This window comes from Telmatherina bonti (genome assembly GCF_933228915.1).
Source record: "Telmatherina bonti genome assembly, chromosome: 9".
Taxonomy (NCBI): domain Eukaryota; kingdom Metazoa; phylum Chordata; class Actinopteri; order Atheriniformes; family Telmatherinidae; genus Telmatherina; species Telmatherina bonti.
Window position 1 is genome coordinate 28,451,684 of NC_136627.1, and position 18,396 is coordinate 28,470,079.

The 18,396-nt window shown below is 39.9% G+C and overlaps 2 protein-coding genes across 2 annotated transcripts in view; both read right to left on the reverse strand.

The window, feature by feature from the left end:
- Window positions 1–5,109: 5,109 nt before the first annotated feature.
- Window positions 5,110–10,180, reverse strand: LOC306760222 (dicarboxylate carrier SLC25A8-like; the record flags this gene model as incomplete). The annotated part of the gene is made up of 6 exons (XM_079246021.1): window positions 5,110–5,233; window positions 5,303–5,483; window positions 5,565–5,666; window positions 7,459–7,662; window positions 8,620–8,827; window positions 10,055–10,180. 6 exons carry the CDS (start codon window positions 10,178–10,180, stop codon window positions 5,110–5,112), a joined length of 945 nt encoding a protein of 314 aa, XP_079102147.1.
- Window positions 10,181–10,926: 746 nt separating this feature from the next.
- Window positions 10,927–18,396, reverse strand: part of c2cd3 (C2 domain containing 3 centriole elongation regulator) — a gene marked incomplete at its 3' end in the record, with an annotated part of 15,467 nt that continues 7,997 nt past the window's right edge. Inside the window, exons 17-33 of the mRNA XM_079246022.1 lie at window positions 18,035–18,218; window positions 17,764–17,947; window positions 17,309–17,481; window positions 17,095–17,230; window positions 16,705–16,973; window positions 15,854–15,931; window positions 15,149–15,763; window positions 14,721–15,065; window positions 14,504–14,642; window positions 14,358–14,422; window positions 14,061–14,266; window positions 13,837–13,967; window positions 13,625–13,756; window positions 13,356–13,546; window positions 12,495–13,224; window positions 12,276–12,384; window positions 10,927–11,067 (exon numbers count right to left, since the gene is read on the reverse strand). Coding sequence (XP_079102148.1) covers window positions 10,927–11,067; window positions 12,276–12,384; window positions 12,495–13,224; window positions 13,356–13,546; window positions 13,625–13,756; window positions 13,837–13,967; window positions 14,061–14,266; window positions 14,358–14,422; window positions 14,504–14,642; window positions 14,721–15,065; window positions 15,149–15,763; window positions 15,854–15,931; window positions 16,705–16,973; window positions 17,095–17,230; window positions 17,309–17,481; window positions 17,764–17,947; window positions 18,035–18,218 — 3,828 coding nt within the window. The remainder of the gene's footprint in view (window positions 11,068–12,275; window positions 12,385–12,494; window positions 13,225–13,355; window positions 13,547–13,624; window positions 13,757–13,836; window positions 13,968–14,060; window positions 14,267–14,357; window positions 14,423–14,503; window positions 14,643–14,720; window positions 15,066–15,148; window positions 15,764–15,853; window positions 15,932–16,704; window positions 16,974–17,094; window positions 17,231–17,308; window positions 17,482–17,763; window positions 17,948–18,034; window positions 18,219–18,396) is intronic.

The window sequence follows — 18,396 nt, forward strand, 5'->3', positions numbered from 1 at the left end:
CACAATTCTTCGACATTGCTGATTTTTGTAGATTAAAAACAAAATTTCTTTTGCTTGTCTTCTTTTTTTTTTTTTTTTTTTTTTTTTTTGTCTTGTCCAGCATTTAAGCAAGCAGAATGATGGTCTGGATGCTGTGTTCTGCTGAGCAAATTTACTTTGCCAAGGGGAGCATACTGGTATGATGATCCTCTTGATTTTCTGGATTTTTATTTGATTTCTTTATTTATTTTGTGTACATTTTTGAGTTTCTACTGCTGGACCAGACCAGAGAGGATAGGAGCAACAGAAAGATAAAGGGAAAGAGAAAGAAAACACCTCGTAGAGAGAGAGAAAAAGAGAGAGATAGAAAGAAGGAAAAAACAGACATTTTCATAAACGTATGCATATATCAATCAATCAAACAAACTTTATTTATGAAGCGCTTTTCAAACATAAAATATTAATTCATTCATTCATTCATTCATTTTCTGAACCGCTTAATCCAATTCAGGATCGCGGGGAAGCTGGAGCCTATCCCAGCTGGCTTTGGGCAACAGGCAGGGTACACCCTGGACAGCTCACCAGTCCATCGCAGGTTACATAAAATATGTAACTCATATATATAATATATACACCCGTACGCATTTACCTATATAGACACATGTACCTACATTTTCACTCACATAGACACAAACAGGCCAATCTTAGATTCTTATTCCCCCTGCAGAGAACTAGACTATCAAGTGTCAAGAGCACCATAAACTATCAGGTTAAATATTAATGGGAGACAAAGAAAACAAGCTGCTGTTAGTGAATAATCCTGCACACAACCCAGTGACTGTGTCACATGCAGAACATACAGAGTGGAACGTGTTCAGAGAAGAGTGATCATGCCAATGTGACCCACAAAGGCAAGAAGCAGGCCAGGAAGACCCCGAGACCCAGGTGACCGGCAGCCACCCCCAAGCACAGGATCCAACCACCCCACCCTGGAGCCAGCTATGGAAAGAGGCAGCGGAGGGGAGCCCCGACTGGAGTCCCCCGCGGTCAGAGGGAACAGGCCCCAGCGGGCCCAGATGCACACATAGGACACATAACACAACACCCCTCACAAGCTCCCTCTCTACACACCTCGACATGCCCCTTCTCACCCAGAGTTCACTCACTCCCTCATTTATCAGCACACACACCCCATCCTAAAAATATCTCCACCACACCTTAAATCATCCACTCTTCCCTACACACACGCACCCCAACTCACCTTTCCGTCTCCATTCATACCCTACCCCCTGTATGTGCCCACACCTCCAACCCCGTCCCTCCCCCTCTACACCCCACTTACATACTCCCCTTTATTCACACACACACCCCATTACACACTCCCCAAACCCCACTTCCACCCATACAAACCTCCCCCCACCTCTACTCTCTCACAATCCATCCACAACTTCATCCATTTGCTCCCGTACACACACATTTTCCTTGATTTCAATGAGGAATAAAACAACACAGTTGCCAGACCATCACTCTGCTGCTAGAATGCCAAGAAGACAAGTTAAAGGATCAATAAAACAATGAAAATGACAAAAATAATCCACTATAAATTTTTTATTTAGTTGGAAAAAAAATCTTTTTGTTAAATAAATTGATTTTAAAATTGTGAAGCAAAAAAATCCTGATTTTCAATTTTTCAATACAATTTTCCCACCCCTACTTCTTAAACTGTTGGACTATTTATTCACGCAGTTGTTCACAAAGTGGGGAACCTTGCTCTGAACTTGACCAAACTTTTTACTTGTTTCCAATAAACCTGTTCGCCTGTGGGATGTTCCAAACGTGTTTTTTTTTTTTTTTTTAGCTTTCCTCAACTTTGCCAGTTTTTTGTTTTTGGACATCTTGTAGGTATTAAATTAAAATGAGTGAATACAAAAACAAAGTTTATCACTTTAAACATGAAACATTTTTATCTTTGTAGTTTATCCAGTCCAATTTTAAAGGATTTGCAAATCATCATATTTTGTTTTAATTTACATGCTACACAACATCCCAGTTTCATTGGAATCTATTTATTGTAACAAGTGGATGTTGAGAGGGTAGAGACTAAGCATGAGAGCTATGTGGCATCTACTGTAACACCGCAGTGCAGAAAATACTCGACGTTACCTTTACCAGCCACAATTTAATCACATAAAATCCATTTACACCTTTATTTATTTTTATTGACTGGTGACATATACAGTCATCCACTTCAAGCAGCTGCGTCTCATCAGAACACATGCGTGTTTCCTCGGCTGTGAACTCAAACTGATCAACGACACTCGATATCTCCGGTCATTTGTTAGCAGAGACTCCTGCCAAGGTCATCCAAGGAGCACCAACAGCTCCTCCTTTATTCTTAGCTCCTTTGTCTCTTTCTTCATCCATCACATTCACATTCACTCACAAGTCTTTTGATAAAGGGCCACTGCCAATCCAGCAAAATTCAACACTTGTGCAGTGTTTTTTGTGTGTTTTAGCCCACCTGAGCGCACCCGAGGGTTAGCCAGGGTGCCAGGTGGCATGTACAGCATGCCATACCGACTCAACCATGAAGAAACCTCATGGGTGCCACAGGAGACGATTAGCAAGGTGGGGCTTGTTGACAGGCTTTTGTTACAGCACAGACTTCAATTACATCTTTGTCAGCAGCTGCTTTTGTCCTACAAGACTCAAATTGGGCAATTTTCTTGTCTGTCAACTGTCAGCTGTTTTGTGCCTTTTGCCTCAGTCACATCCATATCTTTGCATTTTGGCACTTTTGACAATATTTTATAACAAAAATCAAATGCAGTAAAATCTTGATCTATTTTCTTTTGAAAAAGTGGCCTGAGTCACATTTAGTCTGGAAAGCCTTTTCTTGACTCTTATCTCACAGTTAGGGGGAGCTTTATCTTCACATTGTTGCCCTGATGGTGCTCATGTAAAGGGGGATTATCCTGCAGAGTATCTGTAACAGCAGCCGGTTGTACAGCAGGTACAGTGACACACGGTCAGGTTCACTGGGAACGAATGTGGGTCATTGTTGGTGACGTCCTAATTTTGCAAAAATAATAATTTCTGTTTATTTGTGGGTTATTTAATGGATACATTGACTGATTAATGAGCTTTCAGATACTTGTTAAACACAGTAAGTACTTGTTTACACACAGTAAGAGCACCAGACAAAAACTGAAACAAGATCCAGTAAACATCTAATTTATGAAGCACAAATTGAAAGGAAAAAGTAGACCTGACAAAAAATCGGATGGCTGACGATTTAGCAAGTGCAAGTTGGAAACCAGGTGGTCTATTTTTAAACACTTAAATGTCATACTGTTTTTGGACTGTCGAATGAGACAAAGACAAATGTATCTTAGAGAGAATATGCAGGATGTTTTCCCACAGAGGCTTTTAATGTAAATATGAAAAATAAGACAAATATTTTCAAAAATATAATTAATTAAATAAAAACATATTAAAGGATGAACAGAGAAAGTTCTTTGTGATTCTTTAGAGTTGAAGATGATGTAAATGAAGTTAAGAGTGACGAACCAAACGGGCTGTTCGCAGGAGATGAGTTTAATATCTGCAAGCTTTCAGTCCTCAAATGGATTTAATATTTTTTACTTGTCAACATCGAGTAACATTGCACAAAACAGAATTTCTCATAGTTTGATTAAACATCTGGATAAAGGGGTTGAAAATTAAATTATACAATCACATATATGGACTCAAACTGGTTTAGGTGTTCAGCACCAGCTCCACAGTTCCCATCTGGGGCTTTGACCCATAAATAACAAAGGAAACCAGTACAAAGGAGTAGGAAAAGAACAATAAGAGGGAAAAAAAGAAGCCCAGTAAAATAAAAAGGTATCATGTGTATTTGTTAAAAAAAAAAAAAAAAAAAAAAAAAGTCCCATTGTCAGTTGTTTTGCAAACTGGAAAAAGTCCAACATAAACAAGGTAAACAAAGTTGATTGTGGCAGAACCAGACAGACATGCTTCATTCATTAAATCATTTACTTTATGTGACTTGTATTCTGGAAGAAGGAGAGCAGTCTTATGAAATGTACCAGCTGGGCTTTAACTCAGTTTAACTGTGCGTGTAAAAAGCAATCATTGCATGTGGAAAAGTGATGTAAAATAAAGCTTTATCTAATCTGAGATTGATGTAAAGAGAGTCAAGTTGAAAAGTAAATCAGCATGTGTCTAGAGTTTCACATAGTAACGTGACACATTAATTTTCATTCAGCTTTGCTTCTACACCGGCTGTTTCTTCCTGCAGATAATTCTCAGCAACATTTTATTCCTAGTCACCAATATATCAATTTGTCTAATTACATCTGACCCCTGAAGAAGTTAATTCCACATAACAAGCGATGTGAAGAACCCCCAAACTAAAACCAAGTATCCATTTTAAGTTCATATTCATGATATAACGGTAATTTGAATGTTTTCTAAACACTTCAAATAATAAAATATTAAAAGAATTTATTAAAAATATGTTTGAGCAAAACTTAACCTATGTGTTGGTACATAATTCTCTATATATATCTGATTAATTTTCTTCATTTTGTATGACACAGCATTCATGTTTTGACACATCTTTAGAGAAAACTGGAATTAACATTAATTTTCTGTCACGGTGGCTGTGGGGATGTGGACCCAAATGCAGGAGTCAGGAAGCCAGTATGCAGAAATCAGATGTAATTTTAATCCATGACCAAATGAGGGCAAATCTTACACAAATGAACCAGCAATTCAAGACAAAAACTGAGGGGTATAAATACACAGAACACAAGGAGACACAGGTGAAACTAATCAGAAAATCAAACCAGGTGAAACTACTGAACAGGAACCTGGACACCAGAGAACTAAACAAGGAAAACTACAAACCAAAACAGGAAGTCATAGCTAAGCAGAAACACAAAACACCACATCATGAGATTTTCCTTTTAAATCTAATCATCAATATTCGCTTCAGTTTAACTTGGATTCATAACTTTGGATGATGAGCTCTTTGGTGACACACGGGTGCAGTGTTGCTCCTGAGGATGAACAGCTTGGTTGTTTCTACGACGCTGCTGACTGATGGCACCACAGCCTCTGCTGTCAAACAGGTCTGAGCGGAGATTCCCAGTACTGCTGAAGACCCATCACGGCTCTCTTAATCTGCTCGTAGCTCACAAACATGACAATGTTCCACGAGCCCAGGCGAAGAAACGAAGGCATAAAGCTATAAACACAAACAGGTGATCAGATGAAAGATTATGCTCCAGTAGTTTTTGATAAATACACTGCTTACCCTTTATAGAAAGCTGAGGGTCCCTCTTTCATCAGCATTGTTAAGGCGCAGTTAATGGCACCACCGTACTGTCCCGGCACTGAGTTCATGAAGCGGGTTTTTACCACATCCACTGGAGATGCAACAATCGTGGTGCAGAAGCCTGCAGCGAAGGCTGCAGTGAAGTGGCACGGCATGTCATCTGAGAAAAAAACACAGCACGTGCGTTGGTATTTAAAATCCACACCGACAGCAGAAAGATTAGCAGGTGAGGGGCACATACCTGTCATCAGGTTGCTGTTCAAGATGAACTCTTTGATCATATCATACGTCACCAGCTCAGAGCAGTTAACGATGGCGTTACGAGTTATGTTTGGTAGAGAACCTGAAGAGACAAGTTTTCTACATTTATATACATCAACAGGAGGATAATAGTACACGAACAATACAGTGAAAACGAGACAAATCACATGACTTTAAGACACCAAGGGAGATCAATAAGAACACGAGAGTTGGGTGAACAGTGTGAGTGCAGAAGAAGAATGTGTGATGTTGTGATGCAAATGTAGGCCAAGAGTTAAGATGCACAATGACCACAGCATCTCAACTGGTCTGTGCTCATTTGTCTTTCAGCAAAAACACACTTCCTGCCTCTGTATAATATGTCTGAGCACAAGGCAGAATGTTGAGACACTGCATCCAATCATCCACCTTCTACCACACTAACATGGTTTGGGATGAGTTGCACTGCTCAGTGAAGAAAGGGCACCAATGACACGGTTTGAATTTAGAAGAAAAATAAAATACGTCTTTTAAAATTTCAACTAGAATTCGAATTCAACTCAAGGACACAAGCAGCGTGGGCAAAAACTGAGTACTTCCTTCTGGTTTCTATTGGAAAGTAAGCAGCAGCCAGGCGTTGTTGCACATCAAATGTAATCAGTTAATTGATCATCAGTGGTTATCAACATCTCTGTAAAGCAGCAGTTTGAGCAGGTGACTTGTCTCAAGCATCAAGGTGTGTTTACAGGTTACCAAAGAGGAGAGACTATTAACACCTTCACACCTGTTGTCAAGTATTTGCAACAAACCGCCTCCAGCCTTTGCTTCTTTTAATTCTTTATATCTTATTGATTTATTCATATAAATATTTTTTACATTATTTATTAATTATTTATCTTCATTTATTAAATGTAACTAATTTATTTGATTCATAATTCTTATAGTTAGGATATGAGCATCTCCTGAGTTGGAGTCTGCATGTACGGGACCCAACTGTCCAGGTTTTGCTCTTTGCTCATATAGTTATGGATAGTCTAGCCAACCTTTACTTATGTAGCAATGGGGATGTTACCTGATACACTGAGATGTACCTCGCTCTATTTCTCTAATGTATAAATGTATAAATATATGACAGTATTGCCATCTCTAACTTAATTCTCCTTTTTTCCGCAGGTCTTCTTGAATAAGTGCAGCTGTACATGTTCTGTCTTTCCTGTCGTCTCCACCCCAACCAGTCGAGGCAGATGGCTGCCCTACCTGAGCCGGGTTCTGCCGGAGTTTTTCTTCCTGTTAAAAGGGAGTTTTTTCCTTCCCACTGTTGCCTCGTGCATGCTCAGGAGGGGGGATTGGACCGAAGTCAAAATTTGATGCAATCAGTTGGTTTCTATTATTGGCTGTGTCTGAATTGGCTTGAAATGATGTGTATGCAAAGTGCCCTGTGACAACATTGTTGTGAAGTGGTGCTATACAAATAAACCTGAACATCTATCTATCTATCTATCTATCTATCTATCTATCTATCTATCTATCTATCTATCTATCTATCTATCTATCTATCTATCTATCTATCTATATCTATCTATCTGTCTATCTATATCTATCTATCTATCATGCATGTATTCATGTGCAAGTGAGAAGAAACTAGTTTCAAGTGTCAAGTTTCACACCTCCCGGCTCCAAACAAAATATTTTTCTCACTTCAGATGCAACATGTGCTGAACATCTGAACCTACTGTTGTGCCTGAGGCACAAGTAGGCCTTACACATGTAAGAAAATAAAAATAAAAATGTGACTGTATTCTATCTAAACACAAAGCGTTACAATTAAGACAATGAAAGTTTCATAAAGTAAGTCCTTTTATAACTGCTATGTTGACACTTCTATGAGCTGCTACCTTTCCACAGTCCTTTGAAGCCCTCGTCTCTGGCAATGGTCCTGTAGGCATTAGTAGTGCTGCTGTATCTTTTCACGGTGCTGCCCTCACGCAGCCGAATCTGAGCCTGGAACCTGACTTTTACCACATCGGTGGGCTGAGCAAACACAACCGCCATTGCTCCGGTGGTACAGCCTGCCAGCAGTCGTGTGCCAAATCCAGGATCTAACACAGCATCCACATGTTAACACACAGCCCTTAAAGGTGGAGGGGAGTAATGATAACGATTGCAGTGTTAGGTTTGAACCATTCTGTCAATAAACTGTGGCTATATGTTAAAACCCGCATTTTCTTCTGATATAAAGCATAAGTTCAACTTTTAGAAGTGGAGTTAACAGTTAATTGTTAAGGCAAAGAGGGAAAGTTTATATAGAAGAAATTAAATTAACTAAGTTATTTGCAGTTATCTCAAGTGTAGTAGATCAGGATGGAAACATAGTCTGGAGAAAGTCTCTCCTGCTACAAGTGTTAAAAGACCCAACAGTGACAGAGGTGGACCAGAAGCCAATAGCATGAACACATCCTTCCTATCCTAGAGAGTATAATCTGCCCTGTATCTAACATCATGGAGTTGTTTCCTGCCAAACAGAAAGCAGCTCTGTGTTTACAAGCACCAGGATTTCTATGTACTAAAGGAGTCTGGTCTGGTTGTTGTTTCTATGTTAATAAAAGTTTAACTCTCTGACACTTGGGGGCAGTGTTTGAACAAACAAACTTAATAAATCTGACCAGCGTGCTTTCGGATTCATGGCCAAATCCATAGAGTGTGTTTTATTTGCTTTTGCTGTACAAATAAAACTTAAACATCTTTCTTTGAGCCCATTCTTGGTTTTGTTTGCACCTACAGGTCAGTTATTACACAGAGTAGCAGAAATGAACTCTTTTTAATAATAACATTTTTAATAACTTACTTTTACAATGCTTGTTTATACAGTTGTTTTATTGAGCAGTTAATCAATCAATAATAAGCTGGTAAGCAGATCAAGAGAAGAATTCTACTTGCAATGATGATATTTTCAACTATAAGTGAATAAATCTTACTGGAGTAAATGTGCTGTAATCTGCTGTGAACTTTATTTTTTGCTCTGATGGAAGATGTAAAGTCTGATAAAAACAACATACTCTCAGATCCGCAGGCATAGAGCTGCTTCATGGTGTCATACAGGCCAATGCGAACTGAGGCAAAACTCATCTGCCTCTGCAATCCTGCCACCAGCCCATTGTAAAGGCCCCTCGACCCCTCAGTCTTCACAATGGTGATGATGGTTCCAAACACACCTCTGTATTTTGCCCTTTGACCTTCCAGATGGGGCTTGGATTCACCTTGGATCTAAAGTAACATAAGAATGTGCTCGATGAAAATGATCCATCCAGATCAATGTTATTATTACCTAAAACACACAGGAGTACTGTGACGATCTGAGTGCTCTTTGAATTTAGATTTTACGGATAAGAGATATTTACATTCACTAAAACCACAGAGATACATGGACTTTAAATATAAATCCATTATTTCTGCACAAGTGAGTCTTCTTGTAATTGCATACTGTACTAGTTTTGAGCACATTGTGTAATGACAATCTATTCAACTCTATTCTATGGGAGCAGTCTGCTACAATCGTTGGTAACACTTTACAATAATGGTACAAATCATATACTAAGGTCAAATGTAACTCAGGATGAACTAATGCATTTATTAATGAAGACTTTATTATGAATTGCTGTTGCCCATCATGAACAAATGATTATCTCAATGTTGATTCATGTGTTTACTTGATCCTTTATTGATAATCACTTAATGAACATTAGTTCACTGTTGATTCATCAATATGTTGACATATTTGCCAGTTTAAATAGAAACATATCATTTAATTCCCTGCCACTGATTTTTTTTTTTTTTTTTCATTTTTATTGATGCAAGACACACTCAAAGAAGTTAATTTGTGTGAACATGGATATAAAAGCACTTTGGGTGACTATTAATAAAGGTTGATTGTAAGTTTTATTTATTTTTCGTTTAGCTGTTTCTAAAGCAGCTATGTATTTGATATAAAGCATTTCCACACATAAAACTGTCATATCTTTGTAAAATGTACTGCAATAATACAGTGATTTTAAAACCCTGATAATCACTCCAAGTACTTTTACATATCCATGCTCACCTAAGTCAACTTCTTTAAGTGTTTCACGCTTTAAATAAAGATACATTTAAAAAAAAAAAAAGTTAAATGATATGTTTGCATCTAAACCGCCAAATTTGTTGCCATATGGATGAATTAACTGTGAACTAATGTTAATCAATTGATGATCAATTAGGGATCAAGTAATCATATAAATCAACTTCGAGATCATTATTAGGATTCATGAGTCTTCATAAATTATAGTTCATCATGAGTTACACATTACTTAAGTATATTTGTACCATTATTATAAAGTGTTACCCAATCGTTTCTTTGAAAAGAAAATCTACAGATAATATACTTAGTAATTTAAATCCTATATGAAAATAATAAAACGGGGTGTGGGATAAAACATAAAATCAGTTGCTTTTCCCGACCTGCAGTCGCACTTTGGCGGTGTCCAACGGGAAAGTGAGCAGGTCAGCCACACATCCAGCTGTTCCAGCTGAAAAAACCCTGACAGCTGGTGTTGGTGCGACATCTGAGCTTGTCCCAGCAGCCATGATCAGCAGCACCTTTAACAATCAAGATCTCACAAAGGAAAGGAAAGCAAATTCCATCCTGAAATTTCAGCGAAACCAATGCTGTTGTCCTTTGGAGACTTTCAGTCGACGTCAACTTTCTGGTAATAAAGTAAGTCTTTTCAAAACAAAGTCCTCTTTCTGCGCCATGCACCTAAATTTGTTAGAAGCTATGATATGATCGAAGAGAAAAGGAGTGAAAACGAGACCAGAGCAAAGCCGCTTTCTGTGCATATTAACACCTGACGGCAGGTGGACCAGCTGACTGGTTAAAAACTGCTTCCGGGAAACTTTACCTGCAAATCAAAACAGCACTGAGTTCCATCATGGCATACCAAGTCTGCTCGTTGCCTAAAGGGATGTCTCTCTAAACCACGTGTTATCAGATGGGACTAGAAGCTTGTTTATGGAGCAGACTGATCCATCAGGTGGGAAGACCAGTTTGAGCAGGATTTTTAACAGAGGATGTGTATCTGGTACATTACAGACAGAAGTACTCTGTAACTTTCTGATTCTCCATCCATCCAGGGAGATTATGTACCTGAGATATTCATATACAAGAAAAATACATTTACTTTTTAATTATGAAACAGCCATAGAAATGTGTCACCGCAACATATAAATGCATCAAGTGTTGAAAAAAATTCCATTTTATTTATAAGAATACAAAATATTACATTTTATTTACATGATTCTTGTGGTTTAAAACCACTGATTGGCAGACACTGCTAATGAGACTCATCAAATTTAGCTGCAAATATTTTGGCTATTCTCTCCGTCTCTTTCCTCATGGAAGAAGGTGACATGTTGGGACGCTGCGGCGGTCCTCTTCGAAGGGGGGTGTTGGGTTGATCTGATGAGCTCTGGCCCTGCAAAGATCACACTGAAGCTATAACATCACAAGAATGAATGCTCTACAGAAACTATATGGAGAACTTTAAAGCAAAGACTAAGAACATGTTGTCATGTCTTCTCATGTGCAATAAGTCAAGAGTCACACCTCCAACATACCAATCCTTTCTCAGTGCTCATGTAGCAGGTCGTTGGCTTCGAAATAAAAGAATTACAATCTTTAGATCAGCAAGAGAGGGAACAAGTTCCAACTGGTTCTATAACACGTCATAGGCGTGTCTGATGATTTCCCAGCATGCAGTTCTTGTTATTGTGCTGTAATTGAAGCCGTTTTGAGCTGCAGTGCTTCTATTGCACACGTGTTCATGCTGTTATGAAGCGAGAAGTGACACATGTGAGCATTATCATGTTTCTTTTCAAACACTTTAGAGTTTAATTTGCTTAAAGTTCCACATATTTTTCTTTGCATTTTTCATTTATTTTCCTACTTGTGTTGAAAAACATAATTTTTATTTTTGTTTCTTCAAAGGTGCTACAATATTATCATCACTAAATTTATTTCTCTATAATTTACATTAAGTCAAAGTCTCCTCCTGTCAAGTCTAGTCTCCCTTTTATAAATTTTTTTAATTTATTTTATTATCAGCTAATCTTTTTCAGGAATCAGTATATTGATAGCTAAGAAAAACCTACAGCTACAGCTCTACCTCAGTGTACGTACGGCACTGAAATGCCTCAAGGCAGTCTGATCGCTTTCAGCTTGTTGGTACTTGATTTCTCCCTGTTGGCCTGCTGCATCTTGTAGGCAAACCGCTAAAACACAATTTAGCTGATGGAAAATCAGCATCATTTTGAGTGAACAGCTTTATAGATGTTTACATTTTAAAAGTGCTGAATGTTTTACTTTTTCAGGAGAAAAAAGTGGTACCTTATTACCTGGCTTTTCTCCTCTTTTAGATATCAACATTGGTTATTTATGAGTGAAAACCTGTGCAAGAGGCCAGTTTGACTCTTGATGAACGTATAGATAAAGGAGCAATTTGACCGCTAACTGGATTGTGTTGGTCTACAAGCCTGGCTTTGAGAGTTGCAATTTTGGTCAGACTAACACTTTTATATGTATTAAAAAATGGTTTTGATCTGAGCAACTAAATCTTTTCCTAAATATTGCATAAACATGTTGCATGTATAAGTCTGAACAGTACAGCTGATGACAAATACTCACCGGGTTGCTGAATGCGTGACAGAAGGAGGGAGCTAAACGAATGGCTCTTAAAGACGCCTCCAGTTGGTGAGGGGGTAGGAAGAAATTGGGGATATCCACAGGGGTGGAGCTTAACACAGGAAGTTAAAAGAAACAACAAAAATGGCCACAAGAAGCAAAAATCGGTTAAATTAAGTAGGACAGCCAGGAGGAAAAAAACTAAGTACAGATCAAGGATACGGTTGGAGCTGTACATCGTCGTTATCCAGAGTGCCTGAGGCCTTGTGGGTATCAGGAGAGTGCTGCGTGGTTGGTGATGAAGCCTGATCACATGACCTGCTGTTGGGGATGTTTGCTGTGTTTTTTTGCATCTCATCTGCAGCTTGTATCTTTTCAGCAGCTCTTTCTGAGTCTGACCCACTGCCGCTGTCAGAATGATCACTTTCCTCATGTTTCCCACAAGAAGCGCACGTTTCCAGATTTACCACCTGCCTTTTCTCATCCTCACTCAGATCTAAATCCTTGCAAACCTCCATGCTCTCCAGAGAAACCATGTCTGGGTCTGACAGGATGCTGGTCCACGGGCTGGTCCTGTCTGTTAATGAGGTCACCTCATTTAGAGGTTTTGGCTCTACAACAACTTCCTCGTAATCCTCATCCGTCTCTTCATCGTCCTCAGCTTCTCTGTCTTCTCTGACACTTGTTTCTTCTGCGAGCTCCTCCTCATCCATGTAAACTTTGCTGCTTCGATCGTGCTTTTCTTCTCCAGGTTCTGAGTCCATGTGGTTCTCAGCCCTCTCTGTGGACATTGATGGCAGAGGAGACACAACGTCCAGGGAATCCTCAACCATTCTGGGCGGACAGGAGATGGTCTCAGGGATGATCTGAGGGCTGTTGTGCTCCACAGATGAGGTTTCTGAGCTGTTCTCTGCATTAGAGGGAATCGTTTCCAGGTGGTGTCCTTGTAGACCTGAGTTAAAAATACGATTAATTAAAAAGAAAATCATTGATTTTTTGTCAGTTTATTGAAGTTTCAGTTTCTGACATTTGTGTGATCACTAACAAGAATTAAATAAACCATCCTTTGGGGAAGAAGCTCACCCCTGATGATGTTGTTGACTTCTCCAACCAACTGGTTGGTTTTAAGAAGCAGCTGACTTGTGTTGGTTTCCGTCTTTCTCGGTTCGTCCTGCTGGACGAGACACTCCGGCTCAGCCAAAGATGGAAACGTAGGAGTAGAAAGCTTACGACTGAAGTACCTCTGAATGTTGTCAAGCTCGCTTAGTTTTCTCCTGTAAAAACAAAGCTTTTATTGTTATTTCAGTTTAAAAAAAAATATTTATACATTTAAAAACAGACATTTTAAATACCTGAGTGTTGAAAACAAGTCTGAACGAGAGGGACTGATTTCATTTACTGACTGAGAAGTTTGTTCCTGCAGACTCTGATGGTAATGCCGAACTTTGTCCATGTGTTGGAAATGGCGATGACTCTCACTAGGGCTGTGACAATAATTGTATTAGCATATAAACACAGAGGTAGTTGAATATTTGAACATGAATTAAACCGTGTGAATAACAACCTTTCAGAGAACAGCCTGTCTGTCTGGACAGTTGATGAGATCTGCTGCTCTGGGTATCTGCTGATGTGGGAGGGAAAGCTGCTGTACATGGCAGTGGTTTGGTAGTTGAGAGGAATAGTCTGGAACAAAACCTGTTAAGCAAACACGTTTTGATTTGCTTCAAATTTTTTTTTTAAAAAAGCACAAGATGTCAAACACTGATTATAAAATTGCAGCACTCTCACTGATTGGTTTTTGGCAGCTTCCTCCGTCGCAGTTCTTCTCTGCCCACGCATGTCTTGGACTCCCCTCAGAGGAGCGACGGACACTTTAATCTGGCCGTGACACTGACCACTGAAGTCTGTGATGTTGTACCAACCACACACTGACAGGAAACCACAGAGCAAGGGAGATAGGTCCACGGAGGCAAATCCAATCACTCTCTCCAAATCTGTGGACGCATAACAACCCATGAGAAAAAAAATATGGATAAAAAACATCACCGTTGAGAAAAAACGGCGGGGTAAAGCAGCTTCCTGTACCTCCTTTGTGCCAGACTTTGAACACAAGAGATTGTTGGGGATCAACCAGCAGCTCCTTTGAAAGCCTGGGAGTGAAAATAAATTAAGAATTATCGATTTTCTGAAAGTTATAGAGGCTTGTGTTGTGGTCTGTGATGAAACTGGACCTGCATTCGTGCTGGTGGTCCCACACAGGGCACTCGTTGTTGGCGACAACAGCTGTAGACACAGGTTCAGCAGAGTCAGCAGTGACGTATGAAACGCAGCAGCACGGCATTTCTTCACTGCGCTCTGCTAGAGGACAACCTGCCAGAAAACGCACAAACAAACATTTTTAATATGATTTAAAAAGTTTATACAAACCAGATCAAGTCACATGCAAACCTTTCAGATTGAGGTGCATGGCCCGCTCCACGGCCACAGACACAGGAAAAGAGTCCTCTACACTCATCTCTGTGGACTTCACAGATGCAATGTCCGGAGTCTCGCTGGAGGATTTCTTCTTTTGTCCACTCTGTGAGAAAGATTTTCTGGGCGTACTCGGGGAAGGAGCTTGATCTGCTTCTTCTGCCTCTTCTATGAAGAGCTCCTCCTGACTGTCAGAGTCCACCTGGATGTCATGTCCAACAGATGTCCCAGTGGGAGCTGCACCTTCCGTCAGGGTGATGTGCACCCTGAGAGCTGCACCCTGTAGATCTGCTGCTGAGCGCATGAAAAGTGGGTACACCCCTGTAAAATCATAATAAGTTATTACATGTTGCTGCTAGACTGACATATGGTTTGTATAAAAACAGTAATTATTGATTAATTACCACTAAGAGTCAGCTTCTGCTTGGACGTCTTTTCAAGAGTAGACAGATTGACAAAGGCTGAGCCCACCAGCCGGTCTGAGTCACTTGGTCTTCTGGTTTTATTCTTGGTGAAAGTGACCCACATCTGAACCTCCAGCTTCTCCTCTCGCAGATACCACATCAAAGGCTGAGTGCTTTTCAGCTCCACCGTTCTACTACCTTCAAAAGTCACTGTAGCCTGGCCGCCCCCCCCACCCTCCTCAACACAGGGGTGTTTCAGTCGAGAGCAGAAGGCTTCCTGGTCGTAGAACTTGTACCTGAAGTAGCAGTAGGTGGAGCGCTGGAGCTCAGCGAGACCAGGAAGAAGCAAACAGTGGACAGGTATCCAAGCTTTAGGCATTGAGAAAGTTAGAGAAATCTTTCTTGTGCTTTCTTCCCAGGATTCTACACTATCCTGTAGCGTCAGGTCATTGTGAGGCATGTCCCAGCCCAGACCCTGAGCAGCTTTAATGACCCTTTCCCTATCTGAGCGGTGAGCAAAGTTCATGGAAATCTCCAGGCCACCGACCAGGATGTGCTGGTTCTGAGAAGGACTTCTTTCCAGGGTTAAATATAACCCAAACCAGCCAGAAATGCCTTCATGTGTGTGGAAAAGAAAAACAATGACTTAAAAAACAAACAAAAAACAAAAGGAATGATCCTGAAGTTGGTTTAATGTCAACATACCTGTACGTTTCTGGATCAGATCAGCCAGTGGTACTTTAACTGTGCCCAATATTACCTCTTTAGGTTTGGAAATATTTGCTGTCACAAGAAATAAAAGAGATTATTAAAGACAGATGTCACAAATAAAAGTATTCAGAAAATGTAAATATTGAAAACCCACTGAGGAAATGCAGACGCAACCCAAAGTGTTTCTGTAAAACGTCTAGAAGCTGATGACTATAAACACTGTACACAAATATGCAGGAAAGACTTTATAAACTGACACTCACAATTTTGCCCTCACAAAAGCTTTTTTTTTTTTCCTTCAGTAAGATTTTTTGTCTGGTAAAAAGTAAGAAAAGATGGTGACATCTCTGCCATAAAAACTTTTATCCGTGAGAATGGGAAAATCAAACTGTATGGGATTTATTATCAGAGAAAACAAATGAAAATATTAATCATAACAACTGAAATTAAGGCTTTTTTTTTTTTTTTTAAAACTTATTTAAAGAAATCCTTGAAAAATTGACTAGACCTCTCAGTTCAACAAATATAAATATTCCTCATATCTGTTTCTCTGATAGTTGGATCCGGCTAAAAACCTGCTAAATGAAGCGAGAAAATGTTTAAATAGCAATAGTGCGATTCGTATATTTGTATATAATGCGGAAAGGCCAATGCAACATGTGTCTGTGTACAGCTCTATAGTAAGATGATACAAGTATACCCAAATATAAACAACGTGTGGCAAACACTGTAAACATAAGAAAAGTAACACTGCACATTGTATTAAAAGAACAAGAGTTTAATTTAAAGCAGCAGTCATCAAGTTTAACTGTTATTGTAATGCAGTGCAATAAGCCCTCTCAAACCTTTGTGATCGTCTCTGTTCCAGACAGTAAAGACAGCAGACGCCTGTTCCAGCTGCTCAGCCAGGCTACAGGTTTCTCCACTGCTCATGTGAAGCAGCAGGTCACAGGACACCTCCATGTGGTGATCAAATTCAGGGCAGAAGGTTTTGGCTGCTGTGCGGGTACATCTACTTTCATTCTCAGGCAAGAAGGAAAGCTGGACAGTGACAAAGGGGTTCACCCCCACTCCGACAAAGTAGCTGAACCTATCATCTTGTTCTGACAGGACCCTGAACGAGGAAAGCCAAACCAAAATCAATGGAGCTGAATATGATTAATTTCAACTTATTTCAGTTGTTTGTGTGTCAATCCTAACACGTACATCAGTCCAAAAGTTGTTTAATGATGTACCTTGCTGCTGCCTTCAGCCCTGATGCTCTGTGAACTTGCACCACGAGGGTCACAACCCGAGAAGCAGCACCTCTTCCAGATTGTCCTTGTGGTCTCACAGGTCTGTGTTTGTACTGAATGCAAACATCTAGCAATCCTGAACAACAGAACACATAAGCCACAATGTTCAGGTTATCACAGTTGTTATCACTTTTACATGCATTTATGTGTTTACCAGAAGGCTGAGGGTGAAATCCTGTAGGATCATCTGTTCTGGGAATCAGGGGCAAAGAGAACATCTGAGCCTCGTTGGGATGTTGTCTCTGCATAGTAACCATGGCACAAAGTTTGGACAGAGGAAGCATTCCTCGGGCCACAAGCTGATCTCTGACATTGGGATAATAATATCTACAGAGAAAAACATTATATTATTCAATAAAAAAAAAACAACATGGTGCAGCTGCATACATAAAGATTATTGTGGTAAAATGAAATTACACGCAAAATTCCTATCATATCCTTGCACCTGAAGAAGTACAGCTGAAGGTAAATTTTAAGACTCATGTCAGAGTAATACCACTATGTCAAATAAGTTAATTATGTATGTTAAGTTTATAACCAGCATTTTAACTGAAATGTTGCATCAAGTTTAAACTTTACTTGGGTGGACTGGAAATATCAGCTACAAACCTGCACCACACTTCAAACTGGATACCTCCTCCACTTGTCAGGCCTTGGCTGGACAGAGAGCTGAGCAGCAGTCTCTGGACAGGAACTCCTTCAGGAGCTAGAAGAACATGAGTCTCAGTGTGACCGAACACAGGGTCAGGAACACAAAGGGTGGTGGTGCTGCGAAACGGCTTCAGGTTCACACCTGTCAAAGATATTGAAGTTACCAGGTGGTTGAAGGAGAGCACAAGCTTCCTGGATTACTGTTTGTTCTTTGGTTCAGTGGCCTTACTGCTCTCTATGAGGCTTTGCTCCACCTTTGCAGCAATGTCCCCTTCCTGACATGGAAAACTGTACTGGACGTAGCAGTCAGCCTCACCCCATACTGTGGACTGCAAAGGAGTCAATCCGCTGATTTTCTCCACTCTCACCATAAAGACATGCTCTCTCATCGTTTCCACTTGTGCTGTTTTCGCCTGACACACAAACACAGAGGTGAAAGGACAGGAAATGGGACTGTGATTAATGAAAAGTTGCTGAAATAAAGCATTAGTTTAAAGGTGTGCAAAATTATGCAATCAATTTACTTTCCCCTGATTTTTTTTCCCAGTTGAAGTATGCAGGCTATAGCTCATCACTTGCGGCTCAAAGGAA